This window comes from Prionailurus viverrinus, chromosome E3 (genome assembly GCF_022837055.1).
Source record: "Prionailurus viverrinus isolate Anna chromosome E3, UM_Priviv_1.0, whole genome shotgun sequence".
Taxonomy (NCBI): domain Eukaryota; kingdom Metazoa; phylum Chordata; class Mammalia; order Carnivora; family Felidae; genus Prionailurus; species Prionailurus viverrinus.
The window spans coordinates 39,692,875-39,719,816 of NC_062576.1; the positions used below are offsets into that span (position 1 = coordinate 39,692,875).

The 26,942-nt window shown below is 57.6% G+C and overlaps 1 protein-coding gene across 9 annotated transcripts; it reads right to left on the reverse strand.

Annotated features, from left to right (window-relative positions):
- Positions 1 to 281: 281 nt before the first annotated feature.
- LOC125154146 (brain-specific serine protease 4-like) lies at positions 282 to 24,119 on the reverse strand. Of its 9 annotated transcripts, none has more exons than XM_047837915.1 (10): positions 23,969 to 24,119; positions 20,811 to 21,014; positions 9,151 to 9,252; positions 7,039 to 7,257; positions 4,282 to 4,526; positions 3,745 to 3,771; positions 3,234 to 3,405; positions 2,716 to 2,993; positions 1,405 to 1,562; positions 282 to 730 (listed from the first exon to the last, which is right to left on the reverse strand). In XM_047837915.1, the coding sequence occupies exons 4-10, from the start codon at positions 7,122 to 7,124 to the stop codon at positions 500 to 502; spliced, it is 1,197 nt and encodes a 398-aa protein (XP_047693871.1). In that variant the 5' UTR covers positions 7,125 to 7,257; positions 9,151 to 9,252; positions 20,811 to 21,014; positions 23,969 to 24,119; the 3' UTR covers positions 282 to 499. The 9 variants fall into 9 exon arrangements, with proteins under 9 accessions (XP_047693871.1, XP_047693876.1, XP_047693872.1 ...); XM_047837920.1 differs by lacking the exon at positions 20,811 to 21,014 and adding an exon at positions 7,863 to 8,119 and having other exon boundaries at positions 23,969 to 24,117; XM_047837916.1 differs by having other exon boundaries at positions 22,286 to 24,115.
- Positions 24,120 to 26,942: the final 2,823 nt, after the last annotated feature.

The window sequence follows — 26,942 nt, forward strand, 5'->3', positions numbered from 1 at the left end:
CAGGTTAGGGGCCTGGACCGCCCCCCCCCCCCCCCCCCCCCCCCGGCCAGCACCCCTTTCCACTGGCGGAGCCGGTCTCCCAGTCTGCTGGCCTCCCGCCTCCTTTCTTCCTGGTGGGAGGGGGACACAGAAAGGAAGTGCAGAGGCCAGGGGTCAGAACACTGAAACGCAGGTGGACAGGACACCTGGGTCGCTGGCCAGGCGACCAAACTCATCCCGACCTGCCCCCATTTTAACCCCAAGCGTACCCTGCTTCCCAATGTCATACCTAGAAAAACAGCAACGGGGGAATAAATAATTTATTGAAATTGGAGGTATAAATAAGATATGAGGGCGGGGTACAAATAACTGTAAAAATTATTAACATGTATATACACACACACAGAGGCGCTCGCGCGGGCGGGGCGGGCTGCGAGGCCGCTCGGTGCCGGCACGCGGGCGCCCCCCGGAGGCAGATGGCTTACTTACAACGGCGTGGCCGCCGCGTCTCCCCAGGTCCCTAACGCGGGCCCCTCGGGGAGGGCGCGCCTTCCCCTGCGGTCCCCCTCCCCTGTGAGTGCCCGCGGAGCTGCACCCCTTGCACGATCCTCATCACCCAGGAGCGGTGGGCGGCCAGGCTGATGTAGACGCCGGGCCGGTTGCGCTCGGCACAGCCCTCGCCCCAGCTGATGATGCCCGCCAGCAGCCAGGTGCCCTCGACCTGGCACATCAGGGGGCCCCCCGAGTCACCCTGCGGAGAGGGGGGAAAGTTAGGGACCCACGCGGGTCAGGGCTGGGCAGAGCCCAGGACCCTACACAGTGGGGGGACGGACGGCTCCCTGGGGTGAGGGTCAAGGGGGCACACACCCCCCGCCATGGTACTGCGACTGCACCAGGGCCGGGAGGGCTAAGCTGGACAGGCCTCCGGGCTCGCTTCTGGTGAGAAGCACTTTGTGCCAGACCTTGACCCTCACAGCCCCCAAGCCAGGGAGTACCGTTGCTTGCCTTACAGATGAGGAAACCGAGGCTCAGAGGGAAGCCCTGGCTTGCCCAGACTGGCATCCGTGGGCAGCAGACCAGGAATTGCAACCAGGACCCTCCAGCGTCCAAGCCTGGGTGCTACCATTCTACCAGCCTGCCGCCCTCCACCATGGTGACGGAGCTGGTGGGGACCAGGGCATGGGAACCCCCCGAGGAGAAGGCAGGCTCCCAGAGAGTGGGGTCTGGCCCGCCCAAGACGCTCAGTACACATTTGGTGCGTGGCCGCGTGGCCGAACAGACAGATGACTGAGCCAAGCAGAGGCCGGGTTCTGCAGGTGTCCAGGGGCACTTACAGGTCTCAGCTGATGGGGGGGGGGGGGGGGCGGGCGGGGAGGGCAGCGGTGGAGCTCAGCGGGACAAAAGTGGGAAAACTCAGGTGCTCACCAGACAGGCGTCCCGCCGCCCCTCCAGATAGCCAGCGCACAGCATGTCCTCGGTGATGGCTCCCTGCCCAGCGCCCCGCCAGTAGAGGCGGCTGCAGACTTCCGAGTCTATGATGGGAACCTCCAGTTTCTGCAGGGTCTGGGGGTGGGGCAGGGGCACTGGGGGCAGGGAGGACAGGGTCAGGCTTGGAAAGCCCTCTCTTTGCTGCCCCTCCGTTCTCCCTCAGAGGCAAGTCTCAAAGGTTAATGGATCAACTCCGTCAGACTCCCAAATGCCTGCGGAAAACCCAAATTCCGAGACCGCGCACCTCTGGACCTACTGGGTCCGAACGTGAACGAGCCGCGTGAGACTCTGAATCTTTAACGAGTCCCCTGATGCCCACAAAACGGTTAGAACTGCTGGTCCCGGCTTGTCCTGCCCCAAGCACTACTGTCTCCAGCAGAGGAAGTGGACTGCCACAGAGGAAGGGTGCAGTAAACGATCCCCTAATGTTGAACGTTACTGGAACTCGAGGAATCCCCCACACCCTAGGGGGACTGCAGGCCCTAGGGTTGGTCTGTAGACCCTCCCCAGCTCATAACTCCAGTTCTCAAAAGAGCCCTGCAGGATGACGATGGGGAGGCTGTCTGCAACCTCAGACTCAGTGGGATTGCCAGACACCTGGTGTCATTTCCCTTGATTTCTTTTGGAATCTGGTTAAAATCCCATTTTTCTGACACTTTTTGCTTACTCATTATCTTTCTATCCTATCACCCCCATTATCTATCTACCCACCTACCTTTTTCTGCTTCTCTGCTCTTACTTTATCTGCCTTGTGTCTCTAGATGATGTTTTCCAGACCTCCAGACTTGGTCTGACAATTATATAGTCCAATTATGGAGCCTACTTCCTTCTGGGAATTTTGCCTGCAATTATGGCATGATGCCACCAGGGGGTGCCTGTTCCCACTTTGGAATCTCAGGGCTGTTTTACATTCATGTACTCAGCCAGGCCCCATACAGGCCTCCTTCCAGCCTTTCCTAGATCACTTAATAGCCTCGTTGATCTGGCTGTTGTTCCCTCAGAACATAGCCAAGATACTCTTTAACTAGAAAGGACCTAAAATTGTCCACCTAGGTTTCTGGGACTTCACACCTCTGGATCGCGGCTCACTTTTTCTTCCGTCCCTGTCGTCACAAGAAGAGTCTGTCTTTGTCCTTCTGCTATGCCTCTGGCTCCGACCTTTGCTGCCCACTGTACCTGTGTCTCTGAGCGTCTGCCACCCTCTGTGCCCATCCACCCCCTGGCCACGTGGCAGGGGAAAAGCCGCACCTCCATCACGGATACTCCCCCAGCCTGCAATCCAGCAGCGGGTGTTCGGAGGGAGACGGACGGAGGAGTCAGGCAGGCAGATGGGCAGGATTCGCTCAGAGAAGTGGATGGCGTGCTCCAGACGCACCAGGGCGATGTCTGCACGGGAGCCCTCTTTCCAGGAATACACGGGGTGGGACTGCACCCAGGCGATACCCACCTGCTGGGACCTGGGGCCAGGGTTCTCCAGCTGCCAGGCCCCCAGCAGCACAGAGAATTGGGACGGCTTGTTCAGGTTGCTGAGGGAAACAGGAAAGGGGGTGGGGTCAGCCAGGAACCAGGGATGGTGGGGAAGGGTCAGGCAGGGAGTGTCTGGGGGACCACATGCGTTTGAAGGCCCCAAAACAGAAGCAGGCTCGCTCTCCTCTATGAGAGGCCCCAAGGCCAGACAAAGACCCGGGGGCTGGTGCCGAGTGGGGAGAACCAGGTCCGGGGCAGGAAACCTGGGGCATCAAGTGGAGGGGACCGGTCGTGCACACCCCTTGAAGCAGTGGGCAGCAGTGACCACCCAGCGGCTGGTGAGCAGGGAGCCTGCACAGTGGTGGGTTCCGTTCTTCTGGATGCTCACGACCCAGGGCCACTCGGCATCAGTGCTGTCCTCGCCGCCCACGATCCGGTTCAGCCGCTGGGGCCTCCCACAAGCTGGGGGTGCTGGCGGACGAGGGTCACATTTTCTGTCATCCAAGGGGCACAACGATCCTACCCTGCCCACGCCCCACACCATTCGTTCCCCGGCCCTTCTCTTCCTCTCCCTCCCCACGAGCTGGCCGCCCGTCTCCCCTCATCTGCTGGTGCTCCCCCCGCTGCCTGGGCCCCTCCCCTCCGAGTCAGAGTCTCTGCTCTGCCTCCTGGGCCTTCTTTGCTGCCTGCCTTCCTCTCCCGCTGGACTCCCCTCTGGCCCCACCGCCCCCTTCTGATCTGCTTACCCCACAGACAGACCCAGATGCAGCCCCTCCCCTCAAGCCCTCCCCCAGGGCCCCCCCAACTCACCAGGTATCCTGGCAGCACGGAGGGAGGCTGAGGGCAAGAGAAGGAAGGGTCAGGCCAGCAGAGAGGAGCCCCGGTGCCCGGGGTGTCTCTCCAGGGCGGGGCATTTCCCGGAGCCTGGGCAGGGCTGACGGAAGCCTCAGGCTCGGCCCTAAGCCGGGGCCCTAACCTCCCACCAGCTTCCTGTCGGGCAACCTGAGCCAGGACTCCATCCCACCTGCCTGACACCTCTCACGGGGTGGGGGTGGGGGTGGGTGAGAGAGGGGGAGCGCACACCTGCCCCGGCCCGAGACCCTCTCAACCCCCGAGCCTGAGGCCTGTAACGACACTCACGGTCCCAAGAGCCGGGAGGGAAGAGGAGGCGGTGGACTGCAGCCTCCTTGCAGTCCTCTGCTGGCAGCCACAGGACGAGCACGAGCACGAGGGGGAGGGGGAGACTGGATCCCGGCAGGGCCCGGAGGGCCAGTGCTGAGTAGGGGGAGGGGAAGGGGTGGCCCTGGGGGACAGAGGAGGGAGGCGCAGAGGGGCCTCAGGACTCACCTGCAGAAGCCAGAAGCAGAAGGGGGGTTAGGATCCTGAGACAGCCTCCACCCAGGGCCGGAGGAATTCTGGAAACCACCATGGCCGGTGGGGGCGCGGGCGCGGCTGGGAGAGCTGTGTGCAGAGCTCCCCACAGGTCACCCCAGGTTTTATCCTGGGAGGTGGAATGCCGTTGGACCAGTCCCCCGAGTGAGTGAGTGGCTCGGTCTGGCCACCCCAGGCTGTAGGTCACAGGTGGGGCGGGACTGTGGGGAGGAAATGGGCCGTTAAGGGGGCCCAGGTGGGGGCTCTGGCTGAGATCCCTACCACCCCCCACCAGCAGTGGACTGGTTTGGGGGCCCAGGACCCGGGCTCCAGCTGTGGGCCCAGAAGCTGGCCTCTGGAGGAGCAGGACCCAGGCCCAGTGGTGCAGGCCAGTGGCCTTGACACTGACTGGGATGGTCCCCAGTTTGTGTGGGGAAGGGAAGACTTAGGGTGTGAGGTCGTGGGGAGGTCCCGGGGCCTTGGGAACACGGGGCTGCCCAGAGGCTCAGTAACGGCTCCTTCCTCCAGGGGCCACGGTGACTCAGCCAGGAGGCCTGACCAGGCCCTGGGCCCTGGGATTCCGTTAACCCACTTCCCAGAAAGCCATGAATCAGGCCCCCAGTGGCCACCTGTCATGTGGGTCCTGTCACTCGGGTGCCCAACAACTCACCCCTCACCTGGACTTCGGGGAAACCCAGGCAGGTGCCCAGGTGGCCGACTGACGTGGCTGCCTGGGAAGGGCTGGGGTACCGTCTCCCACAGCCCGGCCCGGCCCCTGCACGCCTAAGGGTCAAAGGGCAGCTGGGCTATGCAGGAGCAGGGAGCCCAGGTGGGTGCTGCCCCGGGGTCCCCCACCCCCAGAAGGAGGGCAGACGGATTCCGGTCCTAGACCCACTGCGTATTCGTCCTCTCATTCACACGATCAACAAACCTCGCACTGGGAAGGGGTGGGAGACACAGCGGGAGGAGAGTGTACCAGGTGCCCCGCCTCGCCACACCCTCCTCCTCAAATTCCCTCACTGTCCCCGCTCTGAAGCTGAGGAAACTGAGGCTGGGGGCGAGCAGGCTCGTGGCGACAGGTAGAGCCGGATTTGAACCCCAATCTGGAGGCTGGAGACTGGACCGGACCCGGTAGATCCCGAGGGATCTTGATCCAGGGGATGGATGGTTTTCACCCAGGGTCCTAGGAGCGGAGGGGGGTGGGCTGGGGCCTCAAGGGCCCGGGGAGGCACCTGACGCTGGCGGGGCTGCAGGTGAAGACCGCCCAGAAAGCGGAGACCCGGAGGGCAAGTGGGAGCAGTGGAGAGGCGTGCAGAGGCGGGCAGGGGCGGGCAAGGGGGCTCAGAGAAGAGAGGAAGCCGGGCTGGGGCGCAGGACAGGGTGCTGGCAGGAGCTGGGGGCCCTCCAGGCAGACACTCGGCGCATCCCGCTGGGCAGACCGCCTCAGCCTTTCTGGAGCGCCCCGGCTTGGCCAACATGCTCCTCCCCCACAGCCTGGGGGTAGGGGTGACCCCTGTGCTGTCCCCGCTCAGACCCTGGGGCTTTGACAGGTGGCAGGAGCCTGCAGCCGACCACCTCCCCAGAGCCACAAGGGATCGCTGGTGTGTTTTACTGCCCCCTTCCGGCTTCGGCTAGAAGGGCAGGAGGCAACTCGGGGCTAAACTACAGCCAGACGCCCCCTCTCATCAGGGCGAGCCCCCTGTCCCATCCCGCCCCAATACAAGCCAAGGATGGGGGTGCAGGAGCCCCGAACAGCCCCCAGCTGATGCATTATTCTGTCCCAGGACCGGGGGCAGGGAGCTGCCAGAGAACACCCATGCCAAGCAGCAAAGGTGAAGGGCAGGCTCTGTGGGTGCCCCCCCACCCCGCCACCTGCTCACCACCCTGGGCCGTCTCTACTCCACGGCTAGCCCCAGGCTCCCCCAAACCGCTGCCTTCCCGAAACCAAGGTGGTTGGCCTCCCCGGCTCACTCGACAAGCATTTATTGGGCCACGGCTGTATGTCAGATCCCATGCTGGGCACTGGGGCACCACAGATAAGACACAGGTCCTACCCTCGGGCAGCAGGCATCTCCCCGGGGGTGGGAGGCAGGTGAGCAAGTGATGATGGTGAAGGAGTCTCAGCACGGGGGAGGGGGTGTGGGGAAGCACGGAGGCGGGCAGGGCCCCTGGAGGGCCACGAGAGGCTGGGTGCTGGGAGCTGTGACCCCCCGCCCCGAGGGGAGGGGCAGTGTCAGGTGGCCCAGCACACCCTGGGGATCTAGGATGGCCCTGGTGCACTCCGGGTCTCAGTGGGTGTTTGCTGAATGAATAAACAAGCGTGGCAAGGTGTCGGGAGGATTGTGCCAGGGACCAGCTGTCCCAGAATGCAGCCTCCCCAGTGTCCTATTACGTTTCCTGAGAACTGGGCCACTGCCGAGGTCACCCGAGGGACAGACACGTGTCCTGAGATGTCACTGGTCCCCCAAAAGGGTGGCCAGGTAGAGGGCCTCCAGGAGAAGGACCCGGTAGGAGCCACAGGAAGACCTGAGAAGGCAGTGAAGGTTGTCGGGCACCAGGGCTCAGCAAGGGCCCCAGAGACCGGATCCCCAGTTCCCAGAGAGTGGGGGCCCCGGCGTGACTTGACATCCATTGGAGACATTTACGGAGCGCCTACTGGATGCTGCAGCCACACCAGCAGTGCCGGCTGGGCATGTCCTCGCCTGGGCACCAGGTGCCCACCCTGCCACCCACCCTGCCACCCGGTGCCTGTCACACCATCGCAGGGCCACCGATGATTTGCAGCGAGCTGTGCAGGACGGAGAGGGCTGCGGACGCATCGCACGAGTGGCAGCTGGGGCTGGCGGGGCTCAGCCCGAAGAAGTGGCACACCAACGCCATTTCACACCCGGGCGTGCTGGAGACACAGCGGCGAGCAGACCGAAGACCGCCCCTGCCCGCACGCTGGGGACGCTGGAGGAGAGAGAGAAACACCATCCCTCAGTCGTTTAGTCTGACGGATGAGAGAGTCACAGGGAAACCAAACCGGGAGGGGGACGGGGACAGGGAGGATGGCGGTCTCTCCAGCTGAGTCTTCCAGGTGTAGTCAGAGGTCATTCGGCCCCGGGGAAGGTGCGAGCAAAGGGTCTGCCGGGTGGGACAGCAGATCCGAGCTGGGGCAGAGGACAGGCACGGGGAGCGAGGGGGCCCGACCCCACCCAGTGGGCCTCCCTGTGCAGGGGACGAAACGGGGACAGGAGAAGTGGGGAGGCCGTTCCGGGGCCAGGGATCAACCAGCTCATGGGCCCAGGGGCAGAGGCCGCCGGACCACCAGGGGCCCCGCGGGGTGTGGGGAGGGGGCTGACAGCTCTCACGGCGGGTGCTGGGTGGCACCTGGCCTGCCCCCGGGTGCCCGCCCAAGCAGGACCGGCACGCACGTTCACGGCAGCACTAGGCACGGGAGCCCCAGAGAGGAAACAGCCAAATGTCCATCAGTGGGCGAAGGGATAAGCAAGCCGTGGTCCCTCCACCCAGCGAGACACGTCATTCAGCCACAGAAAGGACGGACTGCCGCACACCTGCTACCACACCGGCTACAGCGCGGCTGAGCTGGCGGACGTCACACTCGGTGAAGGGCCAGGCGCAAAGGGATAGATACTGCAGGGTTCCACTTCCACAAGGTCCCTCAAGTGCAAGCCCAGAGACAGGAAGTGGGGGTGGGGGCGGGGGCAGAGTCCTCGGGGAAGCTGGAAAGTTGTGCAGCTGAAGCAGGTGGTCAACGCCTCGGACCCATGCGGGCGCTTCGGGATGGTCACCACGGCAAATCGGGCGTATTCTCCACATGAAGGAATGGGGGAGAAAATCTGAATGTCCTCTTTCGTGAACGCCGGAAGTGGCGGCACCCGTGGGCCCCCCGGGTCGGAGTGGCCCCCCAGCTGCATGTGGCTCCGCCCACCCGAGCCCATCCGGCGACACCGCCCGTGCCCCGGTCTCCCCGGCCGTGGGCTGGCTGTGCCAGCCGCCCTCACGCGAGCCAGCGGAGCGCCCCAAGGGGCCGGCCGAACACGGGCTCCTTCCTCCAAGCCCGGCCTCAGTTTATCCATCTGTGAGGAGCACTGGTCGGCCCCGCCCTGCCTGCCACCACCGACCGAGGGAGCAAGGGCTGCTCGGGTTGAAGGGCTGGTGGTCGCGAGGCGCCCAGGGCCCCGTGAGCAGCGTCAGGCTGTGCTGGTCTGCGGGCGAGGTCTTCTGGGCACTAATGAGGCCCTGGGGACACTCAAGGACACTGCTCACTGACCGCGGCTTCATCACTGGGGATGCCCTTCCCCTGGTCTAATCACACTCCCGAACTCTCCTAGCTCTCACACAGGGCTCCCTGCCTCTTGGAGACTTAGGTCCAAAGTGGCTCCAACCCCGTCTCAGATCCCAGGTCCCAGGTCCCACTCGGAGCCCCACTTCACCCGAGCCCAGCTCCCACACCCCGGGCCCCACATTTTCCTCACAGCCTCCTCAGTCCGGATTTATCCACAACCTATCCCTCCTTCGGAAAAGCTGGCCGTACGCTGGATTTCTTAGAGCTGACCCCGTTTTCCCCTATTGACTCCTATGGTTCTCACGGAAAAATAACCCATCGGCCTGGGCTGGGACTCTCCGGGGAGGAAGGTGGTCAGTCCTCCTGCAGAAACGTCACTGGACGGCCCACCCTGGGGGCCAGAACCCCTCACCTCCACTCCCAGGCTACACACGGCTTCTCTGGTTGGTGGAAAACCCCTCCACTGCCCCCCTTCTCCATGCACAAGAACTTGGCCTAGCGGGTAAGAGTTGGTCACAGGTAAACTTGGAACCCCCTCTGCTTTGCCTGCTTACCTTTAAAATAGCATGTTTGGGGCGCCTGGCTGGCTCAGTCTGTAGAGCGTGTGACTCTTGATCTCAGGGTCCCGAGTTCAAGTCTCACGTTGAACACGGAGCCTATTTAAAAAAAAACAGTTGCACGTTTACCACGGGGATGTGTTAACAAGGACTCCGACTGGCTAGCAGGAGCTGATGGTGAAGCTGGTGGGAAGTTGGCAAGAGCTCACATCACAGCAGTGTCCTGAGACCAGCCGTGCACGACGGGACAATGGACATACCACCAAAGGCCACAAAACAGGCCTTCCCCCGCCCCCGGACGGCCCACTGTGAAGTTCTGCCCTGCATGTCCCTGAGCGTCATCCACCACCTGACCAGCTCATAATAGAGCCGGACTCCCCAGCACTCCGGCATCCCTCCCCCTCCCACCTGGGACCCACTGGAACCTGTTCTGACCACGACATCGAGACCGAGACCAGCCGAGAAGGGCTGGGCACTTCTCCGCCACCAGGAAGCAGAGGGGAGCTCTGGGCTGGGGAGGGCCGGGCCCAGAGGAGCCTGCTGGGAAGGAGGACAGAGGGCAACGGGCAAGCTGGCTGAGCTGACTCGCTGGGTGCCCATCGCCAGGCTGGGCAGCTTCCAGTACTCGTGGTGATGTAGGAGTGACTCATGGCCCCAGAAGAGAGGGCAGGACCTCAGTCTCGAGGTCAGAAGTCATGGCCAAGGACTCATGGAAAGGAAGTGAATGCTGCACAAGATCCAGTAACAGAGCTGGGACTAACAGGTGCTCCTAGCCCTTCCTTTGGGGGTTTCCTACCAAGGCGTGACTAGCCCCCCAGGTGACCCGCGTAGCCACATCATGACCGCGCAGAGGAAGCACGGAAAACCAGCCCCGGCCTCCCCCGCGGGGTGGAGAGCCACCTCCGACTACGTTCCTCCTCCCCCTCACCCCCCGGGGCAGTGCGTGGCTGCTGGTTACGGCTGACTGATGGCTTCTGGGTAAGTCAGTGTGGTTTCTCCAGCCAGGAGGACACACAGCTCTAGGGCCTAGGTCGGTGGCTGGGATGGGGACACCCATCCGGGTTAGGGGCTGGGGTGAAGGGAGGCCCAGCGCGCCTGGTGAGACACGAGGCAGCCTGCCACAGCCCAAGTCTGGGTGCTGAGGACAAGTAGGGGACCTTGAGATTCCCTGGAGCCCCGACCCCCGGGGTCCCCATCTTAGAGAACGGCACCATCCTCCTGGGCGCTCCAGCCGCATGGCTAGGACCGTCCCTGACTCGCCCCGTGCCTCCCGCCCACATCCAACTGGAGAGGAAAAACCAGCTGTCTGTAGACGCAAAGTGCTGTCTGGTCCCGGCTATGTAGGATTTTGTTCATCAAGCAATTCTCCTTTTCTGTGGACACCAGCTGGGTGTCCTCCAATTTCACTCAATGCAGACGCCAACTGGAGTTAGCACAGACCCCACAGGGCCAGGGCTCGGCCCCATGAGATCCCCCCACTTCAGAGACGCCAATCCCAGGCGGTAGGTCCTCATCACCCACACTTCTGCCCGACCTGGCTACAAATCCAGGACTCCCAGGATCCCCTCCTCGGGTTCAAGAATTTGCTAGGATCGCTCAGAGAACTCAAGGGAACACTTATGTTTACCAGTTTATTATGTAATAAAGGATCCAGGGAACAGCCAGATGAGGGGGGCACGGGGCAAAGCCAGGAAGGATCCCGAACACGGGAGCCACCGTGTCGTGGCGTGGGGGCGCGCCACTCTCCCGGTACGTGGATGTGTTCACCAACCTGGAAGGCCTTGGATCCCCACACCTTAGGGATGTTCATGGAGACCCATCACGTGGGCGTGACTGGTGCTCAACTCCATCTCCAGCCCCTCTGCGCCCCCTGGAGGACGGCGCTGGAGGTTGCAAGCTTCTAATCACGGTTTGGTCTTTCTAGTGACCAGCCTTCGCCCGGGAGCTATCCGGAGCCCACCAAGAGCCGCCTCTTCAAACTAGAAGACACTCCGGCCACCCAGGAAATTCCAAGGGATTAAGGAGCCCAGGGTCAGGCACTGGGGGCAGAGGCCAGCCTGTGTATTTGTAACACGAGTCCCTGACACGAAGCTTAGGGTCGCAGAAGCGTCCATTTCAAAGACATCCGTCTGGAACAAACATACCGCCAGGAGCCGCAACACAAACCTACTAGTTAACAACTAGACAAGGGGCCGGGCCGCTCCCCTTGTCTAAAGCTCTGGGTGAGCTAGACAACTACTTGAATGACCCTACTTCTCTCTTCCCGCACCCTCATTCCCGCTCTCGTTTTAAATTTGCCAATGGAGGGGCGCCTGGGTGGCGCAGTCGGTTAAGCGTCCGACTTCAGCCAGGTCACGATCTCGCGGTCCGGGAGTTCGAGCCCCGCGTCAGGCTCTGGGCTGATGGCTCGGAGCCTGGAGCCTGTTTCGGATTCTGTGTCTCCCTCTCTCTCTGCCCCTCCCCCGTTCATGCTCTGTCTCTCTCTGTCCCAAAAATAAATAAACGTTGAAAAAAAATTTTTTTTAATTTGCCAATGGAGAGCGAGGCTGTTCGACAGCAGCTGAGCTATGAAAAGAGCCCAAATGTCCATTGACTGATAAATAGATAAAGATGTGATATATACACGATGGAATATTACTCAGCCATCCCAAAGAATGACACCTTGAGGCACCTGGGTGGCTCAGGTGGTTGAGCATCCAACTCTTGACTTCAGCTCAGGTCACGATCTGACGGTCATGGGACCAAACCCTGCGTGGAGTTCTGTGCTGACAGTGTGGGATTCTCTCCCTCTCTCTCTGCCCTTCCCTGTTCAGGCCCTCGCACTCCCTCTCCCTCTCTCTCAAAATAAACACTTACAAATAAATAAATACTATTTTGACAAAAAAAAAAAAAAGAAACCCTGCCATTCCCAATGACGTGGATGGGACTACAGTGTATTACGCTAAGTAAGTCAGAGAAAGACAAATACCGTATAATTTCACTCGTATGTGAAATGTAACAAACAAAACAGATGAACACGTGGCCGGGGGAAAGAACAAGAAAAAAGAGAGGGAAACAAACCATAAGAGACTCTTAAAGACAGAACAAACTGAGGGTTGAAGGAGGGAGGTGGGTAGGGGATGGGCTAAACAGGTGATGGGGATTAAGGAGGGCACCCGTTGGGATGAATCACCGAATTCTACCCCTGAAACCAAAATACATAAATGAATAAATAAAGAGACCCAATGTGGGTCTCAAACCCACAACCCTGAGATCAAGAGTTGCACCCTCCATCAGGCCAGTCAGGCGCGCTGTAAATTACATTTTTAACCTGTTACTGTTACATTGTCAGTGTATTTTGTTGAATGAATTAATGAAATCAAACAGTTTACAAATTTGTACTTAATAAAGCAGGTTACAAATTCTGTTTTTCCCTTTCTGTATTATTTCTATCATACTACTACATTATTTTAATCTGCTTTTTACCTTTATTATTTTAGAGAGAGAGTGCTCAAACCAGTGAGCACAAGCTGGGTAGGGGCAGGAGAGGGGAGAGGGGAGAAGGGAGAGGGGGGAGGGGGGACAGGGGGAGGGGGGAGAGAGAGAGAATCTCAAGCAGGCTCCACACTGAGCACAGACCCCGATGTGGGGCTCGATCTCCCGACCCTGGAATCACGATCTGAGCCAAAATGAATTCGGATGCTCAACCAACTGAGCCACCCAGGTGCCCCAATCCGCTTATTAAATGTAACACATTTTGGTATCGCCCATGTCCGTAAACTATTCATCCATAATATGATTACTAATACGATATAACATTCCATTGTGTAAGTGACCCAAGGCCTGTCCTCTGATACTGGATATTCATTCTTTTTACTGTTGCATACGATGCTTCCGTCAACCACCTTGTTCACAAATCCTTAAGAAACATCTCTCATCAGTTCCTCATGTTACAGCAAGAACCCGGCGCCCAGGAAGAGACCAGCGATACACACTCGGGGACAGAAAAGACTGTTTATTTCGCACTGGTGCTGGCCCAGCGGAGTCACCTCCAAAGGCTGAGCACCCGGACTCGGGTTTTACTGACCCTTTATACATATGTGCTTCCGGGTTGGGCGGGACTAGGACAGTCAAGCTTCTGGTTCCTGGCTGCTGGCTGCCATAAGGGGCAAGATTACAGAAGCCACAAGCATACAGGGGGAGAATCCGGCCTCGGACACCTGGCTGGCCCTTTTTTATCTGCTCTCACCAATTTTCCTTCTCATTCCCCGCTCTTGATTCTCAAGCTGCTGTAGCAGACTTAGAGAAAATCAGTTTGTGGGGGCCAGGGGGCCCTTTGCTGCCACGGGGGGAGGGGCAAAGGCCGTTCTGGCTTCTTCCTGCTGGACACGGATGTCGAGGGGAGGAAAGTGACAGCCAGGGTTCTTCGCCATCCAAAGGAGAGTAGCGACAGCTAGAACGGTCCATCTGGAGTGTTACAGCTTCCAGGCGGGAGGAAACAAACCTGGTTAGCGTAGTAAGAACACAAGGACCGAACAGGAGGGCTGTGACAAGCACCAGGAGAGGACCAGCTAAGGGAGGAGCCAGGATGCCCAATTCTACATGTTCCTCCAACAGTTCCAGGAGGAACTGTTCCTGCCTCGTTTGGTGATTCGCTCCCTTAACCTGTGGACCATACCTCCGACTGTCCCTGATTGGCTGACACAGAAGCAGCAGTCTCTGTTCAGGAAGAGACACAGTCCTCCCCTTTCAGCAGTGGGAGGCCCAGCCCTCTTCTGTTCCGTAAGACTACCGCTGCTAGGGAGTCTACTTGGGCTTGTAACACCACCAGAGGTTCGATAACCCGTTCTGTGCCGTCTGTTAGGTCCCTGGACAATTCATGGCAGTAGGTGGGTGAGGACACGGTTCCTCCTACTCCAGTGCCCACCCCTGCCGCATCCCTAAGGCAATCAGCAGGGGGATGACTTGGGTGGCTCTTTTTGAGCGAGTATATGCTGCCACGGGTACTCTAAGAGACTGATTGTTGGGAACAACGTTTATCTTACGAGGAGGAAGGCCAGGGTACAGTGCCCGTCCAGCCGGCTGGCAGACACAGGGAGGCGTCCGTCCCACAGATAAAGAGAAGCCCTGGGAGGGGTCGACACCAGGCTTGGCTCGTAGGAAGATGACTGAGCTCCTGACTGTCAAGAGTTTGGTTGCACCGGCCAATGGTCAGAATGCCAAATGGCTCTGTTCCCCTCTTGTCTGTCAGGCAGCTGGGAGCCACTGGGGGCAGTTCGGCTCCAGTTGGTACAGGTCTCACCGTGCAGGGTTCTGGGTCTTTTGGTAGCAGGGCAACATTACAGGGCCTGTGTTATCGGACTAGCTGCCTAACGGGTGGGTCCCGCGGACAAGCAGAGCCGGCAGGATTGGTAGCACTGAGGAGGCGATGAGCTGCGTTTAACATCTGGTCCAGTCGGGGATCTAAGACAAGTGGTCTGCCTGATTTATGTTCCCACGGAGGATGACCCAACAGGCACGGGGAGCATCAGGGCAGGTCGGACCAGGCAGCCCCCAGTAACGTTTCATTTTCATTTTTCCCGTCCAGTAAGTTTTCCTGCTTCTGGTACAGGGAGTGACCCTCCTGGTATAACATCTGTCCGGCACGTGGGGGTACACGGTGGCACAGGGACACGTGGTAGTGTCGTTTGACCTCTGTGGACCGGAGGGTTGGAGCAGGAGTCGGGAAGGGCACAGGGAAAGGAGTGGCCTCTGTAGGAGGCCGAGTGGGGTAGCAGGCAGTGCAACCCCGTGCGTCTGTTACAGAAGTCTGGCCCTCATGACGACAGATGGGGTCCAGTGGTGGGGAGCACAGAGTGGCTCTTCGGGCCTTGGGGGACAGGCGGGGAGTGACAGGTCACACATCTGCATGGCGGGAGCGAGCAGACTCTTTTTGAGCAGGTTAGGAACAGGGATATGCGCCACGGGGACGGGAGACAGGGCCAGCCCTTCCCGGGCTGGGCGACGGTTCTAAAGGCAGAGAACAACGTGCAGAGGACATCTATCACAACTCAGATCGTGCACGCCTAAGGAGAACGAGGCATCCTGACACTAGTGAGCAGAGGGAGGCTAACAGGAGTCAGTGACTGAGGCGCCCGTCTGTGGAGTAACTTGGGTCAGCCATAAGCAGACAGCATGGCGACAAGTATGGCAAAAGAAACGGGCAGGGGATGACAGGGAAATTCGAGAACGACGTGCCGTAGGTCACTGAAGTCGCTTGGTGATTTCCTCAAGCTTCTGCTTACCCAGAGCCCTCAGGGGTCGGCTGCAGGCCGCTTATCGGCGCTGTGCTCTTAAGGGTGGTCTGTAGAGGACTGTTCTGGCTCGCGAAGTTCCTTTCCATTCCAAGTGGTGGTCAGGCGACGGGCGGGCCGCCTTTACTCGAGAATGGTGGATCCAGGCGGTTAGTCCTGCGACCTTGAGGGCCGTGGGCGTGGTTAGCACAACGAAATAGGGTTCCTTCCAGGTAGGTTTAAGTGGTTTCCTTTTCTTATCTTTACTCCAAACCGGATCCCCAGGTTTGTGGGATGTACAGCTATCCCACGGGAAATAGGTATCCTGTCCGTCACCATGTATGTATCCCAAATAGTTTTCCCTAATTCTTGTTTCCCTAGTTCTGTCAGGTCCCCCTTGAATTTGACTAGTGGAGGGGATCTTCCAGAGAGGGTATCGAATGGGGAGGATCCGATTTTTGCCCGGGGTGTACAGCGTATTTGGAGAAGAGCTAGATAGAGGTCGTATGTCTGGCAAATTAGTTTCCTGACGCAGTTTTGCCATGGCTGATTTAAGGGTCCGGTTCCATACGTTCCACTTTCTCTGAACTCGGGCTGGTAGGCTGCGTGTAAGTTCTATCGGACGCCCAAGGATACTTTAGGCATCACCTGGGCCACAAAAGCCGGGCCGCCGTCTGAGCCCACGGTTCACGGCATTCCACGTCTGGGGATGATATCCCTGAGCAAGCCCTTGGTTACTACTCTTGCCTTTTCGGTGCGTGTGGGGTAGGCCTCCGCCCAGCCCGGAAAGGTGCAGATGAATAGAAGAAATTCGTATCCTCCGCCGGTTCTCATTTCGGTAAAACCTACCTCCAAATCTTTGAAGGGTGCCTGACCGCAGCAATGGATTCCCAAGGGTCCAGTGGGGCCCCGTCTGGTGTTAGTTTGAGGACACAGGAGGCAGTGTTGAGAGACCGAGGCACAGAAGGACGGGAGCCGAGCGATTACATAGTAACAGCCCGATAAGGTTTCAAGGGCGGTTCTTCCCCGGGTGGGGGAGCTCAGGCTGCTGGGGAACCACCTGGCGGGCTAGCGGCTCCAGTACACAGACTCTTTGGTCCGCAAGTACCCACCACCCTTCCGTCTGGCCTCCTGTTTCCTGCTGTGCCCATTTCGTCTCTTGGATCGTGTACCTAGGGGAAGCCGGCAGCTCCGGGGCCAGCGTGATTTTCGAGGGTGCCGTTCATCCTCCCGCTGCCTGTTTAGCTGCGGCGTCCGCCCGTCAGTTACCGTCCGACACGGAGTCCTTTCCCCTTTGGTGTCCCCTGCAGTGGATGACTGCTACCTCCCTCGGTTCCCAGACTGCCCTCAGTAGTTTTAGGATTTCTTCCCGATTTTTTCTTTCTTTTCCTCCTGTGGTCAAAAGTCCGTGCTCCTTGTGTAGGGCCTCACGTGCAGATAGAGTGGCAAGGGCATGGCGCAAGTCAGCGTGTCTGTTGGCCTGTCTGTCCTTCCTGAGTTCTAGCGCTCTCATTAGGGCCCACGGTTCTGCTCTTTGAGCTGGTCGTCCTTGTGGAAGGGCCTCTGCTTCTGTGACCTCGAAATCAGAGACTCCTGCGTAACCGGCGTTCATGAAGCTGCTGCCGTCGGTGTACAGGGTGAGATTACTATTTTGTAAGGCTCTGTCTGATAGGTCAGGTCGGCTGGAAAAGACTCCATCAAGGACCCCTAGACAATCATGCTCTGGGGGCCCTGCCACTGCAGGCGAGAAAGTGGCAGGGTTTAGTTTCTGCGGCTTCCGATCTGATTCGTGGGACCACACAGCGGTCCCTGATACTCTCATCCGAGCACGTGTTAGCCAGTGTTGCCCTCCGGCATCTATCTCGGTAATAACAGCACGGGGAACCTCAGAGCTTAGGTCTTGCCCCAACATGAGTGTGCCTGCTTCCTTGATCACAAGTGCGGTGGCTGCCAGGGCCCTCAGACAGGGTGGCCGTCCTCCCACAGCTGAGTTCATCTGCTTTGAAAGATATGCCACTGGTCTTTGTCAAGCTCCAAAGTCCTGGGTGAGAACCCCCAGGGCCACCCCACTGCTCTCACGTACGAACAGACTGAAATCTCGTGATACATCTGCAGGTCCCAGGGCCGGGGCCTCTGCGAGGTTTGTTTTTACGGTTTTGAAATACCTTTTCTTGATGAGGGCCCCAGAAAAGGGGTGCCCTTTCTTCCCCCTTTGGTGCCTCATAGAGAGGTCCGGCCAACTCCGAGAACCCTGGGATCCATCTCCGACAGAATCCTGCTGCTCCCAGGAACTCTTGGACCTGCTAGCGAGGAGCGGGAACCAGAGGGCACAGACTGCCTGTTTCCTTTCGGCTCGCAGCATCCATTTGCCTTGAGTAATTTTGAAGCCCAAATATTTAACTTCCTACGGGCAAATCTGTGCCTTTTTCTTTGACACCCGGTATCCCACCTCTGCTAGAGGCCTGAGGGGGGCCCTGGTTCCCTCTCAGCACTGGGTCCGCCTGGGACTGGCTGGCAGGAGATTGTCCACGTACTGGAGGAGGACACATCCTAGGTCCCGTCCCAGGAACCTGGCTACGTCAGATGCCAGTGCCCCACTGAATAAGGCTGGTGGATTTTTTAATCCTTGCGGCCGTCTAGTCCAAGTGAATTGTTCGTTTCCTCCTGTGGTAGGGTTTTCCCATCCAAAGGCAAATAGGGGTTGGCTATTAGGCGCTCGCTGGAGACAGAAGAAGGTGTCCTTTAAATCGAGACACGTGAAACATCCTGCCTCAGAGGGTATGGGTCCTAGCAGAGCATACGGGTTGGGCAATGCTGAATGCAGCCTGACGACTGCTCCATTTACGGCTCTTGGGTCCTGCACAGGGCGGTGATCATCTGTCCCGGGCTTTTTCACGGGCAGCAGGGGCGTATTCCACGGGGACTGGCATCGTCTTCCCAGTCCCCATTTGAGTAGCCTGTCTAAGAGTGTCTGGATCCCCAGGCGTGCCGCCCATGAGATCACATATGGGCATATTTTGACAGGCTGGGCCCCAGGCTTTAGGTCAATTAATATTGGGGAGGGTGGGTTTTTGCAGATGAGAGGGGGGTTCCTTCTGCCCAAACTGAAGGGAATTCAGCTTCTAGCTCGGGGGCCACAGTTGGCTCCCCGGGAGGGGAAGTATATAATCTCCATTCCTCTTCCCGTGGAATCGTCAGGGACAAAACCATGGGTTGGGCCTTTTCATTTAGGTGCTGTCGTGTCCGTGCATCCAAGGTGAAGGCTATTTGTGCGCCCATCTTGGCTAGGAGGTCTCTACCTAACAGTGTCAGTGGGCAGTCAGGCAGATACAGGAATTCGTGAACTACTTGGTGACCTCCCAGGTCACTGTCAGGGACGGCAAAATGGCCTTCAGGTTTGCATCCCAGTGGCTCCTACGATGGTGACTTCTCGACCCGACAGAGGTGCCACCCTGTGTGTCACCGCAGAGTGTTCGGCCCCTGTGTCGACCATGAAGTCTATTGTCTGGCCCCCCACCTTCATTTCGACCATGGGCTCATGGGGGCCCAGCTGGATACCGATCAGGTCGGCCTCGGGCGGTTCTGGTTGGTAGCATCTCGGTGGAGTAGAAGCTTTTGGTTTCCCTTTTTGGCGGCGGGGCCATTCATTTTTCCAGGGTCCACATTCCTTGCAGTAGACACGTTGACCCCATCCCAGCGGCGCCCTTCTTTTTTGTTCTTGAGCCCCTTGTGGTTTCCGTGCCCTTCCACAGAGGGTGGTCGCCCCAAGGCCGCGGCCAGGAGAGCTGCCTTTTGTTTCACTCTGCCGTCCGCCTCCTTTCTGGCAGCTTGGCCCCAATTTACAAAAACCTTGTTGGCGATTTCCAATAGTTCGGTGGCGTTCTTTCCACCAAATCCTTCCAATTTTTGGAGCTTCTGTCTAATGTCACTATGGGGCTATCCCACAAAGGCAGCAGTGACCATGTGTTGGTTTTTGAGGGCTTCTGGGTCGATGGAGTGTAAACTCTGAAGGCTTCACATAATTTTCACAGAAGTCAGCCGGACTCTCTTCCGGCTTTTGACACACCTCAGATACTTTTGCCACGTTGGTAGGCTGTTTGGCCCCTGCTTTTACCCCTTGGAGGAAGGCTAGTCGGTATCTTTCGAGTCTGGCCCTTCCCACTTCTGTGTTCCTCTTCGGGCACAGCCTCCCGTGCCTAGGCCTCAACGTCTAGTTGTCCATCTGGTGCTTGAGTCGGGAGCCATCTTCTGGCTTCGGTGACAATTCGCTGGTGCTCTTCTGTGTTGAAAAGGGGACGCAGAAGCTGCTTACAGTTGACCCAGGCAGGGCGCTGAGACTGGAATATGGACTCTAGAAGATCATCGCCTGCGGCCTCTCAGAGTTGGGCGAGTGTGCTGTTTCCCGGTGAGGAGGTCAGTAGGGGAGAACCGTTGGTAGTAGAAAGGGTCCCATCGGGGCCTATTCTCTGCGGACCCCTGTCTCCTGCAACGGCATCTGCATGGCCACTGGGGCCTTGGACCTTGAGCCGTGGACCTACGGCACCTTCCTACTGGCTCAGGTGTCCCTGGTGGGGGCGGACTGACTGCTGGCGGGGGTGAGACCGATGGGAGTGGACTGTCGGCCAGGCGAGGTTCCCCTCCCTCGACTGATGGGACTCTGGGGGCATATGGTGGCAGAAAAGGAAGGATGTCTAAATTTTCTTGGAGGACGGGGGCGTTTTTTTCTGTTGTGAGGTCTTCTCAGCCCGTGCCACTAAGACCCTACACTGTCCTTTACTGAACCCAAGGAGGCTTGACTTGGGCTATTTCCAGCCACTGATCGATGTATGGGAATTGATCCAGGGGGCTGGGGTCTCAAGTAACTACTTTATAAACAGCTCAGACCGGGGGGACATCTAGGGTGCCCTCAGGGGGCCAGCCTACACCAAACACAGGCCATTCTAATTCAGAGAGGGTTCGTAATTTCCCGGGGGTCAATCCGACCCCACAGTCACCTGAAAATCCCTTTTCAAAATTCTTATCACACATTCCAAAACAGTTGGTTTTGAGGAGCCGCCCCCCCATCCCGGTATCCCAGATGGGTCCCTCCCAATGGGCGGTGTCGCAGGACAAACATGAGGGAAGAGGTCGCTTCGTCCACCTGGCCACTCTCCTCGCAGGTACTCAGACGCCTCTTAACATTGGCAGGTCAGTATAAACCCGACTCAGATCAGGCCTCGGCGGACCTGATTCTGCCTTGAGCCGTATGAGGCTGTCAAGGAATCACAGGGTAGGACCCACTCAGGCTCCGTGGCCGAGACCGTGTAGCACTCACACACATATTCAGACAGACTACAGACTTGCACCTGGGACTTCCCTGTCCCAGGGCGGGCCTGAACTCGGTGCTGGGTCCCCGGGGACACTCACCCGATCCGATGTCCCGTCCTGGCAGAATTTTCTGACTCCCCTGGAGTCCGCTTGAACACAGAGGCGGCTGACTACTGTCGGGCCTGGTGAGGGTCGGGGTCAAGGTGGTGGCGTACCTTCCTTTGTCACAGGGCCCCGCGATGAGTGGGCTCTCCGTGGCCTCCCACAGTGGTGACTCAAGGGGCCAGCATGGCTGTCGGCTTCCTGGCCAACGCACCAAAAATATTACAGCAGATAGTCCAGGAAAAGACAAGCGACACACACTCAGGGAATTAAAAAAGACTATTTCGCACGGGTGCCGTCCCAGCGGAGTCACCTGCAAAAGCTGAGCACCCGGCTCGGGTTTTACTGATCCTTTATACCTAAGTGTTTCCGGGTTGGGTGGGACTAGTACAATCAGTCTTCCGGTTCCTGGCTGCTGGCTGATGTGGGGGCAAGCAAGATTACAGAAGCCAAAAGCAAACAAGCGGAGTATCTGGCCTTGGACATCTGGCTGGCCCTTTTTTTTTTTTTTTAATTTTTTGTTTTCAACGTTTATTTATTTTTGGGACAGAGAGAGACAGAGCATGAACGGGGGAGGGGCAGAGAGAGAAGGAGACACAGAATCGGAAACAGGCTCCAGGCTCCGAGCCATCAGCCCAGAGCCCGACGCGGGGCTCGAACCCACAGACCGCGAGATCGTGACCTGGCTGAAGCCGGACGCTTAACCGACTGTGCCACCCAGGCGCCCCTGGCTGGCCCTTTTTTATCTGCTCTCACCAGCTTTCCTTCTCACTCAAGTTACATTCTTAGTAGGAAAATCACTAGCTTATAAACTTATCTGACATGTACTGTCGCACTCCTCTCTTTTCTAAAGACTTTTCTAGAGCTGTGTAGTGATTTTTTTTTCCTGTTCTTTATCATGAAGAAATAGAACACAAATATTTTCCCTCGAATCGGCAGGGTTGGAAGGCCCAGTCTTTCTTGCCCTTAAGGGCAGAACTAATCCTCCAGCTGCTAAGGACGGGTGTCAAAGCTGAGTTCACCAGCAAGGTGTTGTGAAAGACGGAGCACCGGTGTGGAGAGAGGACAGGAAATGTGTCAGCTAGGGACAGGAAAGGGGAAAGAGTTCCCCAAGTCTAAGATGGGCGGACATGCAAACCTAGCAAAGTTCAGCGAGGGCGCCCCTCAAACGCCGAGGAGCCCCAGGAAGCTGAAGCTTCCCTGGTAGAGCGCAGCTCTCACCAGGAGACCCCACTGCTCTGGTGACCACAGAAGGCTCACCTGATCAGGATCTGCCCCCTATCCAGGCCCCCACCTCCGCCTGCCCCACACCTGGGACCCCCCACTTTCCTACGCAGGCACATTTTTAGCCAGGAGGCCCTGATAGGGCCCGAACTGAATGTCAACTACAGGTTAAACAGGGACTTCCCTAAATACCCGGCTCCCATAGCCCCCCCACCCCCACCATCTCTAGCAATTAAAAACATTAATACCTGTTGAGACGGGGGTGGGGGGCTCCAAGCCTCTCCCACAAGCCTGTTTTCATGGTTTCAAACTGGTTGTTAAATATGTTTAATGTTGTCCCTGCACCTGTCCTGGTGGGTGGGGTGGGGAGCAGTGCAGGAAATGGATGGAACTAGGTTGAGCTGGGAGAATGGTTAATATCACCTCCATTCTCCTGCTTTCTTCCAAACTGGTTAACACTCCCATTCCTTCCCAGCTTGCTTACTATGGGCCCTCCGTCTGTTCTAGACCCACAAAGTGCAGGGCAGCCCGTGCCGGTGAGGGCGAACGCTGCTCTAGAATCCTGTGGACTTCAGTTCCAACAACTGCTGGCTAACACATGGCCTCACTTCCTCCTTATTCTGCCCAAAGCACAGTCTTCCCCGCTGTACAGATGAGGAAATGAGCTCACAGACCGGAGCAGGGACGTACCAAGACCAGGAGCCAGATGCCCCAGGGATGTTTTCACATCTTGAGAAGCCTGGAGCATTCTTAGCTGTGAACCCCTGACCACATGGCACAAATCACATGAACGTGCACATCTCTCTACAGGGTAAATGCAACCACCCCTAACTATGTGCTTTGAGTAGCAGTTTGCTGTGGACAGTAATAAGTTATTAATAATAAATCTAGTCTATTGTTTATTGATATATATATATATACACACACATATATATATATATGTATATATATATATATATCAATAACCACCTATTCGTTTCAATTTGGAGCTCCCTTTTCCTATTTGAGATAAGGATTGTTTTTCAGGACTCAGACGTTTTTATAAGCCCTGCTGGGCTACCAGAGGCTGAGACCCTGGTTTTCTCCGGGCGTGCCCAGCTCCTCCCCATCCCCCTGCAATATGATCCCCATTTGACACACAACCAAACCACATACAGGGTTTCTGTGGGTGCCAACAACACAAGGCTGTGACTCATACTGGCTGAGGCAAAACAACCTGACTGTATTATTGTATGATGTCAGGAAACACCTGCCCAGGAAAACAAAAGGTGTCAATAACCTTACTCTCCGACTTCACAAAAATCCACTGAAAACCGCCCCAACTTTTGACAGGTAGCATCAAGCAACAGTTGAAGCTCCGAGGCTCATGAAATCCTCACGTCACCGGGACCACACAACCTGAACTATGTGACCCGATCCTCACCCAACCCTAATTGAAAAACCTTGCATCCAAAAGCCCCCCTTCAGCCTGGCCCCAAACCTCAACACCCCAACTCTGCCCCTCTACCTCCTCTCGACTAACTACCCTTTCAGACACTGCTCTCCCCGAACAAGAGAAGGAAGCATCGGACTCAGTTTTGTCGTAGCTACAGGCTGTTTCGACGGTATTTTCAGGGAGCCAGCGTTGGACTCGGAGGGCCGCGTCCGGTCAGGCTGGCGGCAGCGCTGCCCTAAACGTCTCCGGAGCGGGGGGCACTGCGGGCCCCCGAGCAAGGGTTCGGGGCCAGGGGGGCTAGGGCAGCGTGTGCGGCTGAGTGTGCTGCACGAGAAGGGCGAAATGTCTTGCCCAAGGCCACGCACACAGGCCTGCGCCCCGGGAGCAGAAGCTCCCGCCCCCAGGCCTCCAGCTTCCCCGCCGGCCGGGCTTGGCCCTGGTCCGCCCCCGTACGGACGCCCGATCTCCCGGGCGCTGCTGCTTCAGGGTGACTCACGAGGAAGCTCTTGCCCCTCGTCCCTCCGCACTGATCCGGCCGGACTCGGAACCCGGGAAAAGACAAGCAGCCCCGCGCGGTGACTAATAAACGCCGCCCTTCAAACAAACCAGGCGCGCGCGGGACGCCCAGCCGGCGGAAGCGCGGCCGCCGCGCGGGGGCAGCCGGGAAGGCAGCCGGCCGGCTTCCGGCCGCAGGGGCTGCTGGGTGCGCGGCTGGACCCGGACCCGCGCTGAGCGGAAGGGAAAGCGCCCCCTCCCCCCCCCCCCCCCCCGCCGGGCTCGGAGCCGAGGCGTCCGCCCCGCGGCCGTGGTGAGGGAGCGGAGCCCGGCGGTGCGCCTGCCGCCCCGGCGAGCCCCGTGCCTCCGCTCGGCCCGGAGTCTCCCGGCTCTTAGATGCCCCGCGCAAGAGGCCGAATGCGAACCGTCAAAAATTGGGGGTGGGGCGAGGGTGTGCTGGCACCGGCTTGTCCGGAGTCGCTGGAGCCCCTGGTTACATTTTCAGAATTTTGCAAGCTGGCCGTCAGATGTTCACGATCTTTAAAAGTCATTCTTAAAAACTGAATTCTGTAAACTTACCGTTAAATAGATCGCATTAAAAAAAAAAAGTTTTAAGGTTCATTTATTTCTGAGACAGCGCAAGCGGGAGAGGGGCAGAGAGAGAGGGAGACACGGAATCCGAGGCAGGCTCCAGGCTCTGAGCTGTCAGCGCGGAGCCCGACGCGGGGCTCGAACCCACAAACTGAGATCATGACCTGAGCTGAAGGCAGGCGCTTAACCGACTGAGTCGCTCAGGCGCCCCGAAATAGATCGCATTAAAAACAAAGGTAGCAAATAAAAATGTGTCCCTTACTAATAATTTTGTTGCTTTTTACTATTATCTATATAATTGAGATTTCTGTGTCTGTTATGTCGGGGCGATGTGCTTGGTACATTTACTCCCAACTCCACATTCAACGACCTCAGCCCCGGAAGGTTAAGGCACGGGCGAGTCAGGGAACAAAGGAAGAAAGGGGGAGGTGGGGAGGGCTGTTGTAAATTAAAGGTCCTTGGAGTAAACGGATTTCTAACTATGGAATCTTCTCATTGGCTAGGCTGTGACAGACCCTCCATGGCCGGGCTGTGACATGCTCTCATTGGCTGGGCTGTTGCCAGGGGAGGAGAAAACCTTCGTGGTAGGGTAGTAAATTAGCATCCACCTGAGAGGTGTGAGTTTCCCTTTTGGGTCCGCTATTCACCTGTGACCGGGCTGAGACTGCCCCCTGCTGGCCTCCCGGCTCCATTTAAAGGAGGTTTCCTTTTATTAATTTTCACTGCACCCCCAGCTGACTCCCCCAGAGCTGGTTGTTAAACATTCACCAGCACACCACTTGAGTCAGACAGTGGCCTGGATGGACAGACCAGTAAACAAGGCCCAGGTCTGTTTTGGACCAGCGTAGGGGCATAACCACTTAATAAAGTCCTTATTCAGGCCTCATGCAGGTCCCGACTATGGTGCTGAATGCATGTTTGGAGAAGGGAGGTGGGAAATTATGTGCTACACGGGGCTCTCCGTATCCTTAAGGTCAGCTTGCCTCATCCTGACCCTGACTGTGACTCTCACCTTTCTCTAATTGTCCTAACAGCCTCCGCGGTCCGCGTGCAAGGCCTTGAATGCCAACAATCGAGTCTCCGTGGTGAATGTCAGCCAGGAAAGGATTTTGAATTGGGGTGATACAATCCAAATTTTGCTTTCAGATGAAAATCAGGCCCGTACGGAGGACAACTTGAGGACAGGAATGAACGGAAACCAGGAGACCAGCCTGTTCACTCGGGACTTTGTTCAGCACCCACGGTGTCGGACCTGAAGAGGGATGGGGTAGCAGATGAGTGTGAGCCACAACGCATGGCCCCAGGGAGTTCAATCTAATGGGGCAAGAGATAGTAAAGAGACAATTACTGTGAGTGTGATAAGTGTACTGAAAAGGGCAGATCAAAGTGCCAAAGGGTGACTCATTCTTTCTGGAGGAGGCGAGGCAGCTGTAACACAGCCAGGACTCGTGGGGGCTCGTAGGCAGAGGGAAGTTGTCAAAAGAAGGAAGAGGGTGGGGCTCCCGGGCTGACAAACCGCCCAGGCAAAGGCCCGTGTTGGTAGAGGGCCCGGGAGCCCGGGCTAGAACAGAGAGCTAAGGAGGCGGCCGAGGGAGGTCGCTCGGAAGGCTGAACAGGAACGGTCAGCGGTGGGGTCAGGGCGTGTTCTGTATGATTCTCCCGTCACGAGCTCCGTGTCTGCGTGACACTCAGCTTTTCATCTGTTTATCTCCACCTTCCTTCCGGGATGCAGCCAGAAAGGAAGACTGATTCCACTGTATGGCCGACGGCTCCTGACTCCCCACCTGGTCCCCACTGGTCCCATGCCCGAAACTCTCTTCAAACACACATAGGCTCTCTTTCTCTCTCTCTCTCTTGCCCAAGGTTATTATCTAGCTGAATGTATGACTCAAAATCGTTCCCCCGAGATTCTTCTTTTTAAGCAAACCATAGGACAAATTCAAAAACATAAAACTGCCTTTGAATAGCTTTTACATTTATGTTTTTTTTTTAATTTTTTTTCAACGTTTATTTATTTTTGGGACAGAGAGAGACAGAGCATGAACGGGGGAGGGGCAGAGAGAGAGGGAGACACAGAATCAGAAACAGGCTCCAGGCTCTGAGCCATCAGCCCAGAGCCTGACGCGGGGCTCGAACTCACGGACCGCGAGATCGTGACCTGGCTGAAGTCGGACACTTAACCGACTGCGCCACCCAGGCGCTCCTACATTTATGTTTTTAATCTTTATGATATTTGCACTGTTTCCGTATTCCAAGGTTGTAAACACATTCTGTGTTTTCTTCCAATATGCTTATCGTTTAGGGTTTTAAAAACATTTTTATGAATGATAGAAAGTACAGAGAGATGTCTGTACAAATGTATTAGCTCACTTTTTTCAGTGATG

What these genes read in the sequence shown, in the direction of transcription:
- LOC125154146 (XM_047837915.1), bottom strand. Translation starts at nt 7,124, where the DNA reads ATGCGTCCGCAGCCCTCTCCGTCCTGCACAGCTCGCTGCAAATCATCG. An exon ending in GACAGGCACCGGGTGGCAGG is followed by an intron (nt 4,527 to 7,038) that starts GTGGGTGGCAGG and finishes TCCTCCCCACAG; the next exon opens with TCCCGCCCCACCTGTGACCT. An exon ending in GCTGCCCACTGCTTCAAGGG is followed by an intron (nt 2,994 to 3,233) that starts GTGTGCACGACC and finishes TGTTTCCCTCAG; the next exon opens with CAACCTGAACAAGCCGTCCC.